Below are 21165 nucleotides of genomic sequence, written 5' to 3' on the forward strand. Positions count from 1 at the left end.
TGTCTTCTATGTTAATCTAACCAAACTAATCCTGTACGAATTTGTTACTAAATTATGTACAACAAAATTGGCGGCAAAAAGTGGTAGAAGAAGTAATGTTTACCTGAAATACTCTCTACCAAATTTAATTTACATTACTGATATTAGCCGTTGGATTTGCGTCACATTTCGGGTAGCCAGTAGCTAAGAATGTTCTACTTTTATCTAACAATCTCATCCGTTGGATATTAGGTCCACCACCCTGTGTCCTGATTAAAGCTTCTACAAAGTCAACAAAACCATCAATTGCTATGTAGATGACAACACAGTAGTCTGGCTTCAGCTTGCCCTAGCTTTGGGCCTTCTTCTTCAGCAATTTTTCCATTCCCCCAAATTTTTTTTTTCTTCTGGTGAATTTTCATTCAATGGACACAGGTGGGAGCAGTGAAAGCCCAATCGAAGCAAAGAAAGGCAAATCGAAGACCCCTAGAAAACCCAAGGAAAGCGTTCTTAAACAGAGTTAGTCTCTCTCTCTCTCTTTCTCTCTCTCTCTCTCTCTCTCTCTCTGTATATAAATAGTTATTTACATCTACATTTTTGCATATATTTATTTATTTGTATATATCGGTATTGCTTGAGATTTCTGTGTGTCAATTTGGGTTCGGCTGATTCATTTGTTTTCCTGCAGAATCACCAGCTGAGTTCTTTGCAGAGAACAAGAACATTGCTGGGTTTGACAATGTGAGTTTCTTTGCCTCCTGTATAATTTCTGTGGGTTAGAATTTTAATGGTTTTGAGGTTTTTTTTTGGGATTTTATGTGAAGGGTAAATTTTTATTTTATTTTTTATTTTTTTTCAGTACTTGTAGTAGCTGAATAATTTTGATATGTACTATTTGTTGCATTAAATATATAATCTCTCATCTGTGATGATGGAAGCATGGTGTTAGTAATAGGAGAGTAATTAGCGAATTTATATCTAGCCCGGTGCCTCGATTGAATTAATTTGATTGGAAAAACTTTTTTGTTGTAAATTTCTGAAATTCAATTTTTTTTTTTTTTTTTTTTTTTTTTTTTTTTTTGTGGGGAAATTAGAAATTTCCCATTTATTTCTCTATTTGGGTGAAAACTAGATAAATATTAGCCAACTAAGAGACTTTGCAAATTTAAATTGTCTGAAGTTGGTTGTTAAATTCGGTGAATCAGGGGCAAAGTCAAATTCCGGAAAACTGTATAGAAATCTGTTAGTACTGTATAGAAATCTGTTAGTTCAAGTTCGTAGCTGTTCTGTTCTCCTTCAATCGTCAATTTCTGCATTTTATTTTGCTTTCAGCCAGGGAAATCCCTCTACACTACTGTGAGAGAACTTGTTGAAAATGCACTTGATTCAGCCGAATCCATATCTGAGCTTCCTGTAGTAGAAGTAACAATGTAAGTGCTTTTCATTTGTGCATATTCCTAGTATGGATATCAGCATGACTTAGGTAGGCAAGCTTTAACATATGAGATAATCATGCATGTCATTTAATACTTTAGTCTTACTATTTTCAATTCTTTGCTGCTGTAGTGAAGAAATTGGGAGAAGCAAGTTTAATTCTATGATTGGTCTTGTTGATCGTGAACGCGTTGATGAGGCACTTTATGATGATTTTGAGACAGCCAAGGCTCGTGAGGTGTGTAAATTTGAATGTGTTAAATGTTGTGGCACAGTTATATTTAAATTGATCAAAGTTTGCGATTGGCAAATGGAGTTTGATGTCTGTTAAATTATCTTACTTGGCTAGTACATGATTTGATTTGTGTAGTTTTTCGGTTCAATTAGAGAGAGAGAGAGCCATAATATCCATGCCGACATGGGTGAAATCGTATGGTCGTCAACTTTGGGGTGAGGGAGAAAGAAATTCATCGACTACATTACTTCACAAAGCATCACATGCAACTTAAAGCAAATAGTAAATTATTGACCAAACCAATGTACTTGGTGAGTGCATATATGAGTGTCAAATTTACTTTTTTACCCTTGGACTTGAAGATTGCCTTTTTGCCCTTGAATATAGCTTTACTTCTGATTAGGTCCTTCGACAAGAGATAACTAGCTGACACTAGCTAACATTCAATTTCTAACAAAAAAAGAAATAAAATAACAGCCTCAAGTGTTAGACACGAAATTTAGCAACCTAATTCCCATTGACCTAATGCTCACCTGCACCAGTGCTTAAAGATCTGCTTTTTGATCACCTTACAGACATTCTTAGGGCTAGTTTGGTTGGTGGGAATGGAATGAAATAAAGTGGAATAGAATGCTTTTAATTCCATTCATTTGTTTGGAAAGTAATTTTAAAGATGGAATGCCCATTCTCCACCTTTCTCAGAGAATGGTCATTCTATCAAAATCATTCCACTTTCCAACAAAAGGAATGGGCAATCCATTCCCACTTAAAAAAATACGGAGTAAAAATAATATTAAAAATTGTTTTCCTTGAACGATGTGATTGCTAACACACTTTTCTCAAACAACTCAAGCCCTAGCAGTTTTGCATTCGACATTGAAGGCAATCAATGTTAAAGAACATTGAAGACCAAATCACCCATTGAAGGGTGTCAACAACCAATCCGAAATCAGCGCAAAATTAGCCATGGAAGTCAATCGACGACCAATCCGAAATCAGCCGAAAATCAACCATTAAGTAGATCGACGGCTGACAACCGGCAATTTGATTCATTGAAGTCAATCGATGACCAATAAGCTGGCGATTTGCATCCATGGACAGTGATAGGAGATAAAGCACCGACATATGTTGATGAGAGAGATGCATGTTGTTGAAACGAGAGTAAATTTCCATGTCGATGAGAGAGATCCAATAAAAGGCAACTTCTTTTGATATTCCCTCCTCAGTTTTCAAATATACATCGTGTTTGGAAGATTGAAAAAAAGAGAAGAGAAATAAAATATATATTTACGCATATATAAATATATATATTTATTTGGTTTACATATATATATATAGATAGTTTTCCTTTTTAAGCCATGCATAACCAAACAAGAGAATGAGAATGGTCATTCCATTCCTACCTTATTTCATTCCTCTGTACCAAACAAGCCCGTAGGGAGTTTGAAGCATGCCATTGTGTAAGCTGAGACTGCCTGCAACATGCTTTTGATAAGGACTTCTCTGCCTCCGGGTGATAAATAAGCTGCTTTCCACCCATTTATTTTGCTATGGATCTTTCTCTCAAAGTAGTTGAAAATCGACTTGGGGGTGGAAATGCACTGCTGCAGTGCTGCTTTCTCTCGTAACTCACTCGTACCACAATTAAAGAAAACTAAGCACCACCGCCACCGCCACCACCAAGATCACAAAAGTATTCTTCAATTCTCGTGAAATCTTATATAATTGTCTCTATTTGACCAATCAGTTCATGATGAAACTCTCCATCATTATTATCTATATGACCATGGATCTCATTAAAGCATGAGTAAACATAAGCTTGGTGATCTTACAAAGTGCAAGTGACATAGAACCCATCATCCTTTGTTTCATCCAAAGGATATCAGTGTATCACCCAGTGGCTGGAATTAGCACAGGTTGTGCAGAAGACGAGGGAGCTATAGATGCCAAAGGAGAGATGTAGGAGGAACTTGTTTCTGTTCTTCTTCTTCTTCTTCTTCTTCGTAGTTACTATTATGCACCTCTAGCATGGGCGTTGAACTCTCTTTTTCAAAAGGAATTGAATATGAATTTTAAATTGAGTTTGAATCAATTGCATGCAAGGATTGGGTATGGTAAACAATGATTTGTAAAGCAATTAATTATTTGTTGTTGAATTTATGCAGAGTGAGATCTGGCATTTATGTTATGTGCTAAAGATCTCTACTTGGAATTTGGTACTCCCTTTTCAAATTCTTAGTCTTCAACTTAGAAAGAATATGTGACTGCCAAGATGTGTAATGTCTTGGTTGTGGGTCTCTTACCATCATCATTAGTAGGCAACACCAAGCCACTTTCAGTTTGCCTAATACTATGTTGGTGCAATAAAATCAGGTGATACTTTGTGTACTTGACCAATATAATTATCATAAAAAGCACTAAAATAATATATGTTTCTTGTAGTGAATATTGAAGCTATCATTATTTTTAAATTTTGATATAGATAAATATCAGTACCCTTGTTGGAGTAGGATCAACAAATCCAGGGTTCTCTGATGTTTTAGGAATATTGAGGCTTTTGGAGTGCAAGGGAGACACTGAAACCCGACATCTTAAAGCATTTGAAAATGTCAAGTAGTGGAGTGATCAATTCCTACTTAGAGGTCTTATTAAACTTTTAAACTCATTATTTTCTAAAACCATTACTTATCAAAAAAAAAAAAAAAATATTTTCTAAAACCATGCACCATGGATCAGTATTTGACTCATGAGGGATCAGTCCTTTCTCGCTAGATTGGGAACAGTCAGTCACTTTCCAAGAGGGAGATCTCTCTCAACCCATAAGGTACTGATTGATCTATTATTCTGATGTGTATACAGATAATGTCAATAAGCTCAAAATCATACTAAAACACTTACATTTTGAGAGGTCAACATCAAATGGATCTCTTATGTCAGAGTTTATCAATTTAAATGTATAGTTTCCGATTTTGTTAAGCTAATTTATCTGTGAATTATACGTACTTGGTCTTACTATATACCTTACTATACGAGTTTCAGGCAATCTTAATTTGTCTTCAATTGAAGCCATTGAATCAGTCTAATGCTGATTGGAAGATTGAAATAATACTAACTGAACCTAACTTTGATTAAAATTTAAAAGAAGATTTTGACTAATAATAAATACAGACCTGTTGACATGGAACGCGCGAGTCATAGTGCTACTGATGGCAATAAGTCCTAACAAACCATTGACTTGGACAAGGACTCTTGGGCATTCCACTGTTCAATATCGAGTCCTTTGGTCTTGAAAGCAGTGATTTTGTGTGAGGAATATTATATCACAAACTTTGTCAGATGATAAATATAATTTCTGGAAGTTGTCTCAAATTTGTTCTGTTATGTTTCTTTTCCTGCCTTCTAGAAACGAATAGCCAAGGAAGCCCGCAATCATGAAATTCAGGCAAAGAATGCTGCCATTGGTAAGAAGGCGAAAGAGCAATCGGCATCAAAGGCCGTTAAGGGTCGAGGTGAGGCCTCGTTTTACAGGGTGACTTGTAAGGTGTGATATATTTCCTTTTCAAAATCTGTTAGGATGCCTTTCTTTCTTTTTCCTTTATATTTATGAGCGTTGTAATAAGTTTCTTGTGTGATTCAACTGTTTTTCATTTGATTGGACCAAAATCAGTGTGAATGATTTCTCTATGGTTGGCACTCTTGATTGTACTTTTTTCCAAATACAGGATAATGGAAAAGGAATGCCACATGATGATATCCCTAACATGTTTGGACGAGGTTTGGAAGTGACATTCTATATCCAGTTTCAATTTGATCAAATTACTTTTTTAGCATGTGTTTTAACCTTTACCTCGATAAACTTAGCAATTTTTGTAAATGACATTGAGTTTTGCTAGAAGTGAGATCTTCGTTATTCGCTTGTTGTAAGAGAATCTGTTCATGCAGTTCTGTCTGGAACAAAGTATGGCTTGAAGCAAACACGAGGAAAGTTTGGACTGGGTGCTAAGATGGTAATGTTTTGTCATCTTATCGCCATTTTATGGTACTTTGATCTCTTATAATTGATAAGGCAATTTTATATTGTATTGCAAATGATGTTGATTAACTTGATTCTCCCATGCAATTCATAACTTCAGCTCCCCTTTCTTGTCGTCCTGCAACTCTTACGTAAGAATTTGTGCAAACACGCTTTCTCATTTTTTGATGTTTCAGATAGAAAGCCCATCCATCTGATTTCTTTGTGCAGTCTAGTTCCTTTTCCTCTCCGTTTGATTGTCGCGACATAATGCAAATAACAGTTTGATCTACCATAGACTTTTGCTTAAAACCTGATAAGCATTGCCATTTTATCTGTGCTGGACTTTTGCAGGCTCTAATTTGGTCCAAGATGAGTACAGGACTTCCAATTGAGATATCCTCGTCACTGAAGGGTCAAAATTTTATTTCATTCTGCAGGCTGGATATAGATATCCATCGGTATGATTTAAAATTTATGTATGACAAAAGGCTGTATTTCAGAATCTACAACTATAATTACATACATGTGAATATGGTCTGGGGGCAATGCATTTTGATAGTTCTTTCTTCACAATATAATTGTTGCTTCTTTCAAATTTAGAAACATCCCTCACATTCATTTGCATGAAAAACGGGACAAGAAAGAAAGGTGGCATGGAGCTGAAATCCAAGTTGTTATCGAGGGAAATTGGACAACTTACCGTGTATGTATTACTTAAGTTGCCCATATCGCATGATTTCTTTTTGTATCTTTCTTTACTTGGAGAACTTTAATATAAACAAATTAGGCAATTAATTTAGATCACTAGTGATGAAGTTGTTGGGAATAGTTACCAATAATAATTATTGACTACTAGCTTATTTATTTATTTATTTATTTGGTTCTTTTTCCAGTCCAAGATATTGCATTATATGCGTCAAATGGCTGTTATCACACCCTATGCCCAATTTCTCTTTAAATTTGTAGCTGACACATCAGAGTACTCTCTCTCTCTCTCTCTCTCTCTCTCTCTCTCTCACACACACACACACACACACACACACTCACACACGCACGCATGCGCGAGTGCACATTTGTCAAAGTTGAGATTCTATGTGGGATTGATGGGGGGTCCATAGGATCGGTTTGAGGATTTTAGGTTTCTACAAAAGTAGCAAAATGCAACTCAAACTAACTTTATTATAAAAAATTCTTCAAAATAAATAGAGATAAGGCTAAACACCAACACCATCAACATTCTAGTGAAATTCAATTAACACTAAAATATAATAAGACTGTAACATGCATGGAAAACACTTGAAACCAATTTCTTTATTTTCTTTATACAAAAACATAGCTAAGCATAATCTCATAGAAGCAATTATAGTAGAGCCTAAACAAATAGAGTAATGGAATAGAGAAACAGAGAGAGAAGAGAGCAATTTAATTGCCTAATTATTTGAGCAAATTAGTTGAAAAGACTGTTTTTTGGTTCAGGAAAAAGAACAAAACACAGAAAGAGAGAGAGAACAACAGGGGGACAAAAAAAGACGTCTCTCTCTTTTTGGATTAGAATGGGCAAAGAATAGGTGCAAGAACGAAGTTCTCTCTGCTTTTTGTTTAAAAAAATAAAGAAAAAAATGAAATAAAAAACAGAGCAACATAGGAACTTTTTGAAATTTTGAGCCATACCTTTGAAGTTCAAAGCTGGATCATGTCTACCTTTGACATTTGGTTCTGCTTTTTGTTATTGTTTTTATTTATTTATTTTTCCCAAATGCAATTAGGGTGAAGAGTTGGCCTTTATACTAAAAGCATAAAATTTCTTTGCCCTGAATGGAATGTAGCCCCAAATTAATTTAGAAGAAGAACAAAACAACACGATTTCTTAGGATTGGTTGGATCCTATGATCATATGCAATACTACTTCCGATCCTATTGTGATCCTGCTTCCAAATGATTTTTCATGTGATCTGATCGATTTAACAAATTGGGATCGTAGGATATTGTAATCCTGCGATCTGGATTGTAATTTTGACAACCATGGCACGCGCGCATGCACCCTACATGATTGTCTTATGCTAAATGAACTAACAGCTTTTTCCTGTTATGAAGTAAAAATATCACTATAAGATTTGCAAGAAGAACAGATATAATGCCTCCAGTTCCTCTGGAGACAAGGTACCATCCATCAGCTGTTGATTTACTACTCATCAAACGCCTTATTGCTGAAACTTCAAAGCAGAACCTTTTGCAGTTTCTTCAGCATGAGTTTGTGAATATAGGAAAACCCTATGCTGAACGTTTGATTGGTAAGAATTTGAAGCTGATTTATTATCTCTCTACTGGGGTGCATGTTAGAAAGTTGCATTTAAGTGTCATGTGGCATAATGCTACACTGAATAAAGTAGTGAAAGTTCTTAAAGTGGTCTTTCTTTCTCACTTTTGTGAAACATTTATCAGTCAATTGGCATGTCAAATGAAATGACTTGTACAATTATAAGTCATGTGGCGTAACACTGTGTCATGAAAATCATATGTTCTCTTACATTTTAATTAATTGGGAAACCTCATTTAGCAACTGAGATTATGATGTATTTTTCCTTTTTTTTAATTATTTTTTATTATTTATTATTATTATTAGTACTTTTTTCCCTTTTCTTATTTAATGATGGAGCATTTTGTAAAAGAGAATCAAAGTACAAAAGGAAGACGGCAAACACTAATGTCAAAAAAAACAAGAAAACAAGCCCAGAAACAGTGCCTAGAAGACCAGGAGTAAAAAATATGGAAAGGCAGATCAAAATTACTCCAAGAAGACTGCATCTTCAGTTTAATGTCTTTTCAAATCTTAGTCGGAGTGGTTTTATCATCCAAGAAGCTGTTGGAGTATCTTCTATTGTTTCCCTCTCTCCATAGATGATATACTGAAGCAGCAAACCAATCTTGTGAACCCGGTTCCTCCAGTCTTGCTTAACTTTGCAGTGAGCAGAGGTCCAATCAAGTAACATACTAAGGGACCATGTATAGGGCGAATTAAATCCTTCCAAAGAGGCTAGGGCATTCCAAATCTTGAGAGAATAAAAGCATTGGAAGAACAAATGTGATAAAGTTTCAGGAAAATTTCTGCATAAAATACAGGTATTATTTTGGTTTAGACCCCATTGCATCAACAAATTGGTTTGCAGCCTATTTTTAGCTGCTAACCAAAGGAGAAAAGAGTGTCTTGGGATAGCCTTTTTAAACCAAACAGCCCCAGCCCATTTCCATCCGTCTCTATGAATTCTGAAGGACTCATATGCATCCTTGATAGAAAAAGGTTTGTTGGTATCAGCCCAAATAACCTTATCAGTGCCCAGACCAGTAGGAATAGGGATGGAATCAAGCAGAGCTTTGATATCCCTAATATTCTGCTGATCAGAAGTAGGCCAGTTTCATGAGGAATCCCAGTGTCATCAATAATTCTGTGCCCTTGCACTAATAGCTCCACATGGGAGCCAATAGTCTGCCAGTGAGAAGTTTCTTTGCATGAAACAAGTAAGTGCTTGAATTTGGACCTTAGAGAGTCTCTCTGAAGTAAAATATGTTTCCAAATCCAAGAGGCAGAGCTGGGCATTTAACAGTACAAAAATTCTTCCATTTCAACAGGTAAGAGTAGATCCATTTGATCCATATAGTTTCTGAATTGGAAATCAGACCTTCAAGCAGGTAGTTGGTATTCATAGCAATGACAGCTTTGTTCCATGAGTGCAAATATTTGATCCCCAAACCACCCTCACTGAAAGGCCCACCGATCTCAGACCAAGCCACTTTGCATCCCCATCTGTTCAAACTAGTTCCCTTCCATTGAAATCTTCTAAGAGTTTGCTGTATGGCATCCAAAATTTTCTTTGGAAGGATGAAGTGAGAGGTCCAATAAACCTGAATGGAGAATGACACAGCCTTAATAAGCTGCAATCTGTCTGAGTAAGATAGCCAATTGGAGGTCTAGTTTCTGACCCTAGCTGTTATTCTTACAATTAAACATCTGCAATCATTATTTTTAAGCCTTGAAGTTATCAAAGGAACCCCAAGGTATTTAACTGGTAATGTACCCTCTGAGAAGTCCACTGCAGATAGAATATAGTGTTTATCAAGATCAGAAACACCACTCATGTAAATTCTGCTCTTGCTGAAATTAGGATAAAGGCCTGGCTGAGAAGCAAAAGATTGTTGACCCTGTTAGCAGTTTGTACATATTCCAAGTTCCCTTCAGAAAAGACAAACAAATCATCAGCAAAGCATACAAGAATGAGAGCAATGTCTGAGCATCTCCAATGATAATTGAAATTTCCAGCAGCAACTTCCTGTTGAAAAAGCCCATTCAGACCTTCCATACAAAGAACAAAGATGTAGGGTGAGAGTGAGATAGAATTACCCTGTCTAATACCCCTGCTATTTCTAAAGTACCCAAATAATTCACCATTTATAGCCACTGAGAAAGAAAGAGATGAGATACACATGTAAATCCATTCTATAAATTTCTGAGGAAAATTCGTAACTTGAAGGGAAGCAATAATGAAGTTCCAACTCAGGGTATCATAGGCTTTTCTAGTGTCAATTTTGGGGGCAACTCTAGCCGGGTTTTGAATTTTGTGATAGTCCCTCAATAGCTCTTGGGAGTTAAAAATGTTATCTGAGATTTTTATGTGGGGGATGAAAACAGTCTGGTTTGGGGAGATGAGGAGGTTAAGCACACGCTTGAGTCTATTGGCTAAGATCTTAGTGATGCATTTATATAGGGTGTTTACAATTGGCTTTTGGCCTGCAATCAGAAAGAGAAAAAGGATTACCAGACTTAGGGATCATGGTAAGAGCTGTGGAATTCATCTCTTTAAGACTTCTCTCTGAGGAAACTTATCAAAAAAAGAAAAGAAAAAAGAATTCTCTCTGAGGAAAACCTGAATTGAACAACCAAGGTAACCTTGGTACCAACAATATCCCTGCATTTTTTGAAGAAGTGAGGGGTATAGCCATCCGGGCCAGGACTCTTTCCATCTTTCATGAAAAAGATTGCCTCTTTGACCTCTTCTGGAGAAATATCAGCCACTAAATCATTATGAAAATCATTTGGAAGAGTTTTAGAAAATCATGGAGAGATATCAGTGGATAATTGATTGTCACCATTGAGCCAATCCTGATAGAAATTCACAGCTTCATCTTTACTATCAGATAATTTCTACATGATAGAAGTTAAAACCATCTGCTGTAGTCAAAGATCTGATCTGGTTCACATCCCTTCTAGAGTTCATGGATTTAAAGAAAAAAACTAATATTCTGATCTCCCAGATTGAGCCATTGTACCCTGGACTTCTGTTTAAAGGACTCTTCAGCAGCACTTAGTTTAGTATAAATTAATACTAACTTTCTCTGTTTGACTAAGGTCAACTGACATAGGATCTGATTGGAGGAGAGTTTGGATAAGATGCATGTTATTCTTGGCTTGAAGGGTTCTTTTGGATAAATTACTATACTGCTTTCTGTTGATCTTCTTGAGTTCAGTTTTAAGAAGTTTTGAGTTTATGGTATACCCTAAACATGGGACAACCTCCAACTCTAACATTCCAGATTCTGGCCACTGAAGTTGCATAAAATCATCAGCTTCAGTCATGAAGTTGAAAAACTTAAAGAGTTTCTTAGTTTTCTGAGCAAGCTGACTCAAAGACACAGTCGTCAACGAGTGGTCTGACAGACCTTGGGGGTGAAAATAAGCTTCAGAGTTAGGAAAAGCCTGATTCCAGGCATCATTGACCAAAACTCTATCAATTTTTCTGCAGATGCAATCCTGCCCAGGTCTGCCATTATTCCAAGTAAATAACAGGCCTTTAAATGCTAAATCCATAATCTCAGCTTTTTTAGTACATTTCTGAAACTCAAAAGCTGAGTTAGGCCAATCAAGGGACCCACTCATTTTGTCTGAAGCTGAACGGATGACATTAAAGTCATAAAAGGTAATCCAAGGAGAATTTGATGCCATGGAAGCAATGCGGATGAGATCATTCCGTAAGTGTCTTGTAAGAGCAAGAGTGTGCTCCCCACAGATGCAAGATAGAATGCAATGAGAATTGAAATCCTTAATAAAAAAAAAATCAGTGAATTGCCTGACCCGAGTGACTAAGGATATGCAAATCCACTCTGCTTGGATGCCAGCAGAGCCAAATTCTAACCAGGGTAAATTTTCTATAATCATCAAACAAAATTCAATCATTAGGAATTAAGGTTTTCAGCACCTTATTCTTATTGATACTTCTATCTCTGGTCTCAAGAATTCCCATAATGGCTAAATTAAATTGTCTAAGAACATTCCTTATTTCTTGTTCTTCACTAGGGCTACTAAGCCCTCTAATGTTCCAGCACCCTTACATAGAGAAGGGAAGAGAATTACCTCCTTAGGGAGTAATAACTCCCTTGTTAACCCTGCTTATCAGCATTCTTCTGATTATTCTGGCCAACTTTTTTACTGGTGGAATCGTTCTGGTTATTATTACTCTGGTTACTCTTCTTGTTATCGGTTTCTTTTCCTCCCTTTGAGTTTTGTTGTATGACAGCTTCTTGCTGAGCAGCATTGTTGCTAGGAGAGTGGTCAATCTCAATCTCTGTATTAACTTCATTTAGAGTCACAAATTTGTTGGGAGATAAGGTCACTGCTGAGGCAAAGGAATGACAATCTGAATATCTTGGCTGTTCATTATCCCCAGGGAATGGACTTCAAACACTGGGGAAGTATCTGAGATATCTCTGATGGGATTCAAATCAACAAGATTACAATTATCAGAGTTAGGATCAGGAGACTCCGTACTCATAGAAATTCAGCATTGACAGTCTTCTGGTTGTTAGCATCAATTTCTGAATTAAGCTTAGAACATTCTCCTTGGATTTGTATTCCATTCTGTTCAATAAATGGTTAAAGGCTCAAGGCACACTAAGGCGTCAAAGGTCGTCTGGAGCCTAGGCGCAAGTTGCAACATATGGCGCGAGTCTGATCGAAGTAAGGTGCTTGTGTGATCATAAGCATATTAATTATAAGTATATAAAGGATAACTAAACTATGCAATACATACTTATCAATTTCAAAATAAGGAATAAATTTTGAAAATAACTATTCTATCTAGTTAATGTATCACTTTCTTTGATTAGTATTGTGCTATCTATGTCCTTAATACATCTAATTTGAGCTTTGTTTATCTTTACTTACTATCTTCTTTGCTTCACATTTGAGTTTATTATATTTGTGTAAGTCTTCTTTTAGCTTACTTTTTAGTCATGCTTTAGTGCGCCCTTTTTTTTTTGTTGCCTCACTCCACCACCATGTCTCTTTCTTAATGAATTTCTCTCCTTTAGTTTTGCCCAAAACTTCTTTTGCCTTATTTCTAATATATAATGCCATTTTGAGCCTCAAGTTATTTACATCATCATTGCAATCCCTTTGATTTTCCTTTTGTATTTGTTCTTCAAATGTGGTTACTTTACTACCTTTTAACTCCCTCCACTTAATATGTCTAAAATTAAGTAGTATGCGATGTTGGTTTGTGAGGCTCTCCCCAGTATCACTTTACAATCTTTACATTAGGCCTATTGCCTTCTTCTATACAATTTGTGTTTTACTTAATCCACTTTGAAATGTTATTAGATGCTCTCCTCTTTTTTCAAAGGAAGTGTTAGCTATAGTTAAGGTATATGCTTTTACAAAGTCTAGAAGTGTTTCTCCTATCTCATTTCGCTCTCCAAAACCATATCCCCCATGGATTCGTGAATGTCCTATCCTATCAACACCTGCATGTCCATTACAATCACCGCCTATGAAAATGCTCTCATGATTAGGTATAGCTTGCATCAACTCATCTAACTAGTCCCAAAAGAGTTTCTTTGTAGTGTCATCTAATGCTCCTTGAGGAGTGTACGCACTTATTATATTCACGATATGTTCAATCGTCGATGGACAAATAAAGCGGTAGATGTATTACTTGAGTGCATCTTGTCAAACAATTATGTGTCTTGATACATCAGTTGAGTGCGTGATTCTATTCTAAATTTGTATGCTTTCCATGGGGCACCAATTGGTTCTTTAACATATTTTAAATTGTTGCAATTTAATCCGTTTAATGATGTTGATTTGTTTGATGTGTTCATACATGTAATGTTGCATGATGCTTACATTAATTCATTACAAAATGATGCTCTGATGTTTCAGGAGAAATGGGTCTGGATTTTACACCAAAAATGCCTGTAAAATCTCTAACCTCTCAACAAATAGTACGCATACATCAGTTGTTCCGTCAAGCTAAATTTGATGACCCTAGTGGTGATGTAAGCTGTTCTTTGTGTTTTATTATTTGTTTTTTCTGTTATAATTAATTCCAATGTTATTGTATTGTATTTATTATTATCCCTATCGTTTTAAATTTATATTATCAATAGTAACCTATTTGCAGTGTCTCAGTCCTGCTGGGGAATACAATCTTCGTCTTGGAATTATAAAAGAGCTGCATCCAGACATGGTTGCAACTTATTCTGGAAGGTTGTATCTGATATTGAGCTTTCCACATCTACCTCTTTCATATTTTTTTATCATGCTGACTTGTATATGACATTGTAGCAAGTCTAGGATAATAGGATATTTAAATTAAATAATTGTGAGCAACATACACAATTTATTCTTGTGCAGCGCTCACGTTTTTGAAGGTCACCCATTCATTGTGGAAGCTGGAGTCAGTGTGGGTGGAAAAGATGTTAAGCATGTAAGTGATTTTCCAGTAGCCTACGTGATAATTTTGGGCTACTTAAATTCTTCGATATTTATTACACTATTACATGGATTCCTAAAGATACCCTCTTGACAAGCAAGCACTTTTGTTTAACGGTCTAGTGCACTAGCTGCTGTATTTGACTTAATGACAGTAGCAAACATACTAATCGTATGAAGTATTAATTTTTTTATGTTACTGAAAACCTATCCACTTCACAAGATGGTCATGTTTTACATATGGGATGTACTCCACCCTCGAATGTAGCAACTCTATTAATGTTAAATGCACAGCTCTAAAATCAGGTATGTATTTGGAATTGCGAGGTTGCATTTTGTTCAATAAATAGACATGGAGTTTATACTAGATTGGTCAGTGTGATTTGGCTACAGCCATCAATTGCTATAATCCTATGCATGCAGGCGACTGACTTAAAGCTGGAACGTTTCCTTTTTACTTTTTCTTTCTTTATTCTTTTCTTTATTTATTTATTATTTATTATTCTATTCAATTTGCCATATAACTTACCTAGCTGTCAAAATTATTGTCCAAGTCTGGTGAGAATGTGTTTTTTCATTATAGTTAATAGACCATTCAGATGGCTGATTCAAATTACAAACTTCATTTAGTAACTACTGATCTTTTAAGCATGCTGTATTTGCTTTACTATATATTTAGTATAGTAGAAAGCTAGTCACAAGGTTAAAATTCCTTCTTCACTCGTTAGTCCAGTTACTGACATTTGTAGATCAACTGTGCTTGCTTAAATTCTAGGGGTTGAATATATTTAGATTTGCAAACCGGATTCCACTTCTATTTGAACAAGGTGCTGATGTTGTCACCAGGACAGCCCTGAAGAGAATCAAGTAAGACATTATATTTGTACGAAAAGAAATTTGAAGTCCTTTCTTATACATGCTCTTACTTGGAGGATATTTTTATTTTTATTTTTCCTGGGGGAGTGGGGGTTGGGCTAGGTTGAGTGATAAGGAGTTGTCATGGTGCATTGCTCACAGAATATCTAACTGAAGTATTTCCTGTCAGTTGGAATAGTTACAAGATTAACCAGACACAAGATAAGATTGGCGTCTTTGTGAGCATTGTAAGCACAAAAATCCCTTTTAAAGGGACGGGAAAGGAATATATTGGAGATGATATAAAAGAGATAGCTTCCGCTGTTAAGGTGGGTGTTTGTCAGTTAAGAAGTGAATTGCAATCTTGAAACAATCGGTACGCTAACAATATTACCTCTACAGACTTCTATTCAGCAGTGTTGTGTCCAACTAAAATCCAAAATAGTGAAGAAAATCCAGGCTCGTGAGCAGCAGGAGAGAAAACGAAATTTGAGCAGGTAAATACACTTGGTCTATGTTCTTGTATGCCATGTGCTAAACAGTGAAAATCATTCTTGTTTCATTAGGTGGTCTCAAATCAATTCTTTTTATTGGTGCCAGGTACATTCCAGATGCTACAAGTGCTATCTATGATGTCTTGAGAGAAATGGCACACTCACATGCGTCGAAGAAGAAACGCTTCGAAGATGAGGATGCAGAACTACTAAAAAAAGTGTCAGCTCGTGTGATAACAAAAGACACGCTCAGGGAAAAGCTGGCTCAACATGTCGAACAGGTGGGCTTCTTAGTTGTATGGATGTTTTCGTAGTACTTTTGGCTCGCAATAAAACCTGATCTAGCAACTCGTAGTCCTATCTATCCACCTCTCCAGACACAATATCTTGAGTACCTATGATGGTGACCACATCCGCTGGCATGTGATGTTTGGCCAAACCGGTCCTCGGTCTGTGCCAAGTGTTCTGGATGAAATGAGCATAAAAAAACTGGCATAGTCCTAGGTTGAATGAGAAAGGTTACACTTACTGCCATATTGAGGGTTCCATCTGGTATAGTCAGTGCATTTTTTTCTTTAAATTGGTAATCATATCAAATGATCTCAGCAAGTCCATTTTAAGGAGATGGAGTCGTTTCATCGAATGTACCATGTAGTCCATGTTCAGATTAGCATTGCATGCAATGTGTACTTTACTTTTACTGAACCATATGCCTGAGCCACATGCAAAACTTTGTTTCCCTAGTAGTAATTATGTAGCTTTAAACCTTATAATTGGGCCACAGCAAATTTTATACCTGAGACTAACGGGTCTAAATCAGCACCCAGAATGGTGTTACTTTCTTGAACACAAGCAAACTGTACTTCTGAAATTTTCAAGTCAAGTTGATTGATAGTAATTTTTCGACAGCTTAAACACTTAAAAGGAGTAATGTGTGTGTGTTTTTTTTCATTGCATAAAAGTTTTGTGCCAATTGTACCATTGAATACATTCTAGGTAAAATACCTTATACTGAGGAACTTTCATGGAGGATTTATCATGAAATTTCTATATAAATTAGTAGTCTCTTAAACTTGAACATGCCACCACTTGTAGCTTTTAAGCAAATGTGGTCTGATGAGAATGTTACCCCTTCCCCTTCGTAATAAGGCACTGAGATTCCTCTTCGAAGTTCTTAAACATGATTCATGTGTTAACCGGATGTGTGTTTTCATGCCAGACATGGCTCTGTCCCCTGAAAATAAGCTTCCACATCCTTTCTAGTTTCAAACTTCCTGACAACTATGCTCCGCGCTGTCTTACACTTGTTTCTCATGTCAATAAATCAAATAGGTTGAGCACCCTTATGCATTTTTGATGAGACTCGTGTAATTTTGTTGTTAGAATATTGCAACTGCTACATTTGGAAGGAAACTTTCAATTTTTCTCTCTACTCCACAGCAAGACTCTTATGTCGTATGATTGTGGCAATATGGACTTGAAATTTCCTATGTTTTTCATTTTGGGATGTGTATTTGCAGGTGGACTATGAGATGGCATTGGAATATGCAACACAGAGTGGGGTGAATGAGGAACCCAGAGAACCTATATATTTAGAGTCATTGGAAGCTGAAAATAGCTTCATTGACTTCCATGGTCCCATATTTGTCTTCAGGCTCTTCCAGTAGGAACTTGTCAGACAGATTGGTTGATATAAAAATGGACTGCTTTTACACATACCATTCTGATTCTATGTTTCTTGTATCTAAATATCGAATACCCAAGATGGAGGGTTGAATGTGATTGTATAACACAGTTTCTTTATTATGAATTTGTTCTTGATTTTTTGTTTTTTACAATAAAGTATTGTCTCTTTCGTGTCAATGCCATTTGTCTGTATTGTCTTTTGGGATAATTATCCTCAATGCCATTCGTCAACCAAGTTCTTATACGATTTACAGACAATACATTTTTGATGCATAAAACAGAAGTAGTTAATTCAGCTTTTTTTCAACTGTCTCAAGCCAACCATCTCTTTTTTCAGAAGCCCTTTCAAGCTTCAGTTTGATTACAAATTCAGATAGAAGGAAGAGAGGAACTGCAAGAGGAAATTGAAGAAAGCGAATGAAAAATAGAGGTATTTTTCAAATAAATATTAATTTTTAGTCTTTTTTATTCAAATATAAAGAAAATACAAGAGGCTTACAATATTTTGACAAACTAGGAGAATTTTTGCTAGGTCATTAACCAGAGTTTAAGTGGTGCCATATAAAATTAGAGCTCGCAAACACGACTGATCATATTACACAGGAGAGTCTTTCCACCTTTACTTAACACTCTCTCCCTTCATTGCCAGGGAAAGAGCACCAAGACTCCCCTCACCCTCCACTGTCACTCCAGGCATGGCCACAGCTCTAGTCCCCACAAGCCCACCTTCCCCAATCCTAATCTTCCCATACTTCACTTTCCCTCCTTCACCTTCATATATGTGTCCAAACAGCAGAGCTTCTCTCCCAACACACCCATTCCTTTCAATCCTCACCATGTCAGGATTCATCACAGCACCCATGCTATCAACATACACTCCTTGGTCCCACCTGATTCTTGAACCCATCAGCCTCATCCACAGCCCAAACAGAGCAGACCCACTTGTCATTTCCATAAAATAGTCCCCAACCAATGTCCTTATGGCCTGCCATATAGTGTCCATAAAGATCTCTTTACTCCAAATCAGCGCACTCTCACCTTCTCTCCTTTTTCCTACCCAAATCCATTTGTTCACAACACAAACTAGTCCAGCTAAAACCCCTGAATAAACCCAGAAAACAGGCAGTAACCAATGCAAAGGAAGCTTCTTTGTCTCCTTCATGTATAGAACCCAGTTTAGAGGACCAAAGATGACCAACCCTATCAGGAAATTAGGCAGAAGTGTCTGTAGTAATGGTTGAGCCAAAATGAGCTACAAGGTTTGATACCATTTTCTTGTCAGTTTCACTTTTTGGGTATCTTCCTTCTCTAATGCTGCTGCCATTGGACAACCAGAAAGGTCTGGTTTCATGTCGGATTGCTCTAGGAAGACCTTCCACGCCTCTGGAAATGGCTTCCTGTTTCGTAAATGCTGGCATATCTCGTACACTATCGAGCGGTCATGATCAATTGAAGCACTCTGGGAGCAAGATGTAGCCCGGATGACGTCCACTTCGTGGCATTGCCTGTAAGGATTGAACTCCAGCTTTTCTGACTCTTCTTCAGTAAGCATTTGATCAATAGTAATCTCTCCCACATCTATATATGGAAATTCTGTTTCATCCCATGGCTTGGTATAGTCGAGTGCAGTGTCACGGATGCCTTCGTCCTGTAGGATTGCCCGGGCTTGCAGTTGAAGGACATAACTAACCCTGTCAGGGGAATTCACACGGCTTTGAAAATCTTCAGCGAGGAAAAATAGTGGGCGCGAATCATTTGCTTCCCTTGGGATAAAACCAATTTCTGGTGGAAGTATTCCTACAGGCTCCACCTTACCAAAATCCTCACCAATCTTATCATCGAAAGGCCTCAACTTGAATTTAACATACATTTCCTGTCCATCTTTAAATCTAAACAGCCTGCTAAAAGTTGAATAATAATGTAGCTCAGTGTATGAGTTTGCACCACGGAGGGAGTCCCAAATTGCTTCCCGGACATGTGGAGCATGCTTCACACACTCTTCTCGTGCTGCGTTGCCACACACAAGCCACATTGCAAAGTCTCCAATGGTACGGGCATTAAACGCCTTGCCTGTCTTTAATGTCAGATCAAGAAGTGGAGTATCATGACCACCTCCAACTGAAAGGATCCTTATTGCTGCACCTCGTAGATCAATCCTTGCATCATCGTGGTAACTTAAGCTGTTACTGTGACGGATGATGATAGGGTAAATCTTTCCGGGGCTGAAGATGTTGTGTTCTTGGAAGTAGGGATGTCATTGTAGAGCCTCAAGAATCCCTTTCCAGCAGCACCAATTCGATGAAAGAATCTTGATCTGACCTTTAGCGTCGTGGCAGCTAAATTTGCAGCAAGATTTTCGACTACCTTCTTATATTTTAAGTCCATCTCCTCTAACCGGTCATCCAGAATATGCATGCTGTTCTTTACCATAACTGGTATTTTAGATCCAACAAAGACACCCCCCTTTTGAAGAACTGATCTCATTGGTGCAACTGAGAGCGCGCCAAGAATAACATCATTCTCAATAACAGAACCAGGGAGGACAAGACTTTGACTTCCAATAACCGCATTATCCCTTATCTCAATTTTTCCGCGAACAAAGCCACTAGAGGTATAGAGTCCAGGTATGATTCGGCTGAAGTCGCCTAAATGGACACCATCAGCAATTGAAATCAATTTTGGTTCTGTGATAGGATTAATGGCTCTGATAGAACAATGCTGGCCGATTTTTGCTCCCAAAAAGCGGAAATACATGCACAAGGCTTCTGTTCCAGAAAGGAATTTGGCAAATCTGAGATGGCAAGCAATGATAATTCGATGATGAAGCCAAGACTCAAGGTGTGCTCTGCTTGGAACTTGTGTTTTGGAGAGAACATGGGTTGAAGCACTGGTGATCAAGCAGAGGATAAGACCATGAGCCAGGTAAGAAATTGAAACCGCGATGGCAAACTGAAAAGGGCTTGAAGAAGGAACACTTTCAAACATAGTTGCATATGCTACAATGGTGAATGGTAACCAGTGAAATGTTCCGCATATGTAGACAAAACTGAAGTGTTGAAAGGAAGGAGGCTTATGTGCTAGCCAAAGTAAGATGAAGTAAGCAATAGCAGCAGATAGACAGCTGAGGAAAACAACTGCATAAATGCCCAAGAAGTGGTAAAAAGATACAAATTTTTCATTGGTTTTATTCATGATTTCTTATACCATTTCTTCCTGCAACAAAGGTAGAAAAACAGAAGGTGTCAGTTGTAATATATATATATATCTTGAATTATTTGTAGTCATATTTAAAAAAAGAAAAAAGAAAAAAGAAAAAGTGCAAGACTGTGCCCCATTAGTACATATATGTAATTATCAGAACCAAAAGCCACATGAGAATAATATATTTGTAGTTGTAAATAGTATCTTCAGTATTATGATGGCTAAACCACGCTTTCATATACTTATGTATATATTTATTTAAATCTTTCTTTGTATATCTCATATAGACATATTCATGTCTCAAAAAGTTAGTTGCTTTGAGCACAAAGAAACCTTCCCTGTGTAATTGCAAGAGAAAAATATATTTTAGTAATATATTTAATATTTACTACATTTCTTATAACTAATAACTCGAAGAACTTGATGTATACACTCGCACACGAGAAACCTACAAGAGAGTGTATAAACACACACACATAGCTCCTTTATTTATACTAGTTTTCCA

At 36.8% G+C, this 21165-nt stretch overlaps 1 protein-coding gene and 1 pseudogene across 1 annotated transcript; one reads left to right on the forward strand and one right to left on the reverse strand.

Moving 5' to 3' along the window:
• The first annotated feature begins 290 nt into the window (after positions 1–290).
• On the forward strand, positions 291–17636 carry LOC132311327 (DNA topoisomerase 6 subunit B). The gene is made up of 19 exons (XM_059809205.1): positions 291–498; positions 668–720; positions 1312–1409; positions 1546–1651; positions 5052–5189; positions 5371–5422; positions 5591–5655; positions 6015–6121; positions 6264–6366; positions 6557–6642; positions 7758–7954; positions 13873–13988; positions 14114–14199; positions 14347–14419; positions 15200–15291; positions 15470–15608; positions 15682–15776; positions 15880–16054; positions 17294–17636. Exons 1-19 carry the CDS (start codon positions 405–407, stop codon positions 17438–17440), a joined length of 2022 nt encoding a protein of 673 aa, XP_059665188.1. The 5' UTR covers positions 291–404; the 3' UTR covers positions 17441–17636.
• A 412-nt stretch (positions 17637–18048) lies between these two features.
• On the reverse strand, positions 18049–19889 carry LOC132314841 (uncharacterized; annotated as a pseudogene).
• Positions 19890–21165: the final 1276 nt, after the last annotated feature.

The sequence above is a fragment of the Cornus florida genome, unplaced genomic scaffold (genome assembly GCF_030987335.1).
Source record: "Cornus florida cultivar Cherokee Brave unplaced genomic scaffold, ASM3098733v1 CherokeeBrave_3.0.0_Hap2_Chr06, whole genome shotgun sequence".
Taxonomy (NCBI): Eukaryota; Viridiplantae; Streptophyta; class Magnoliopsida; order Cornales; family Cornaceae; genus Cornus; species Cornus florida.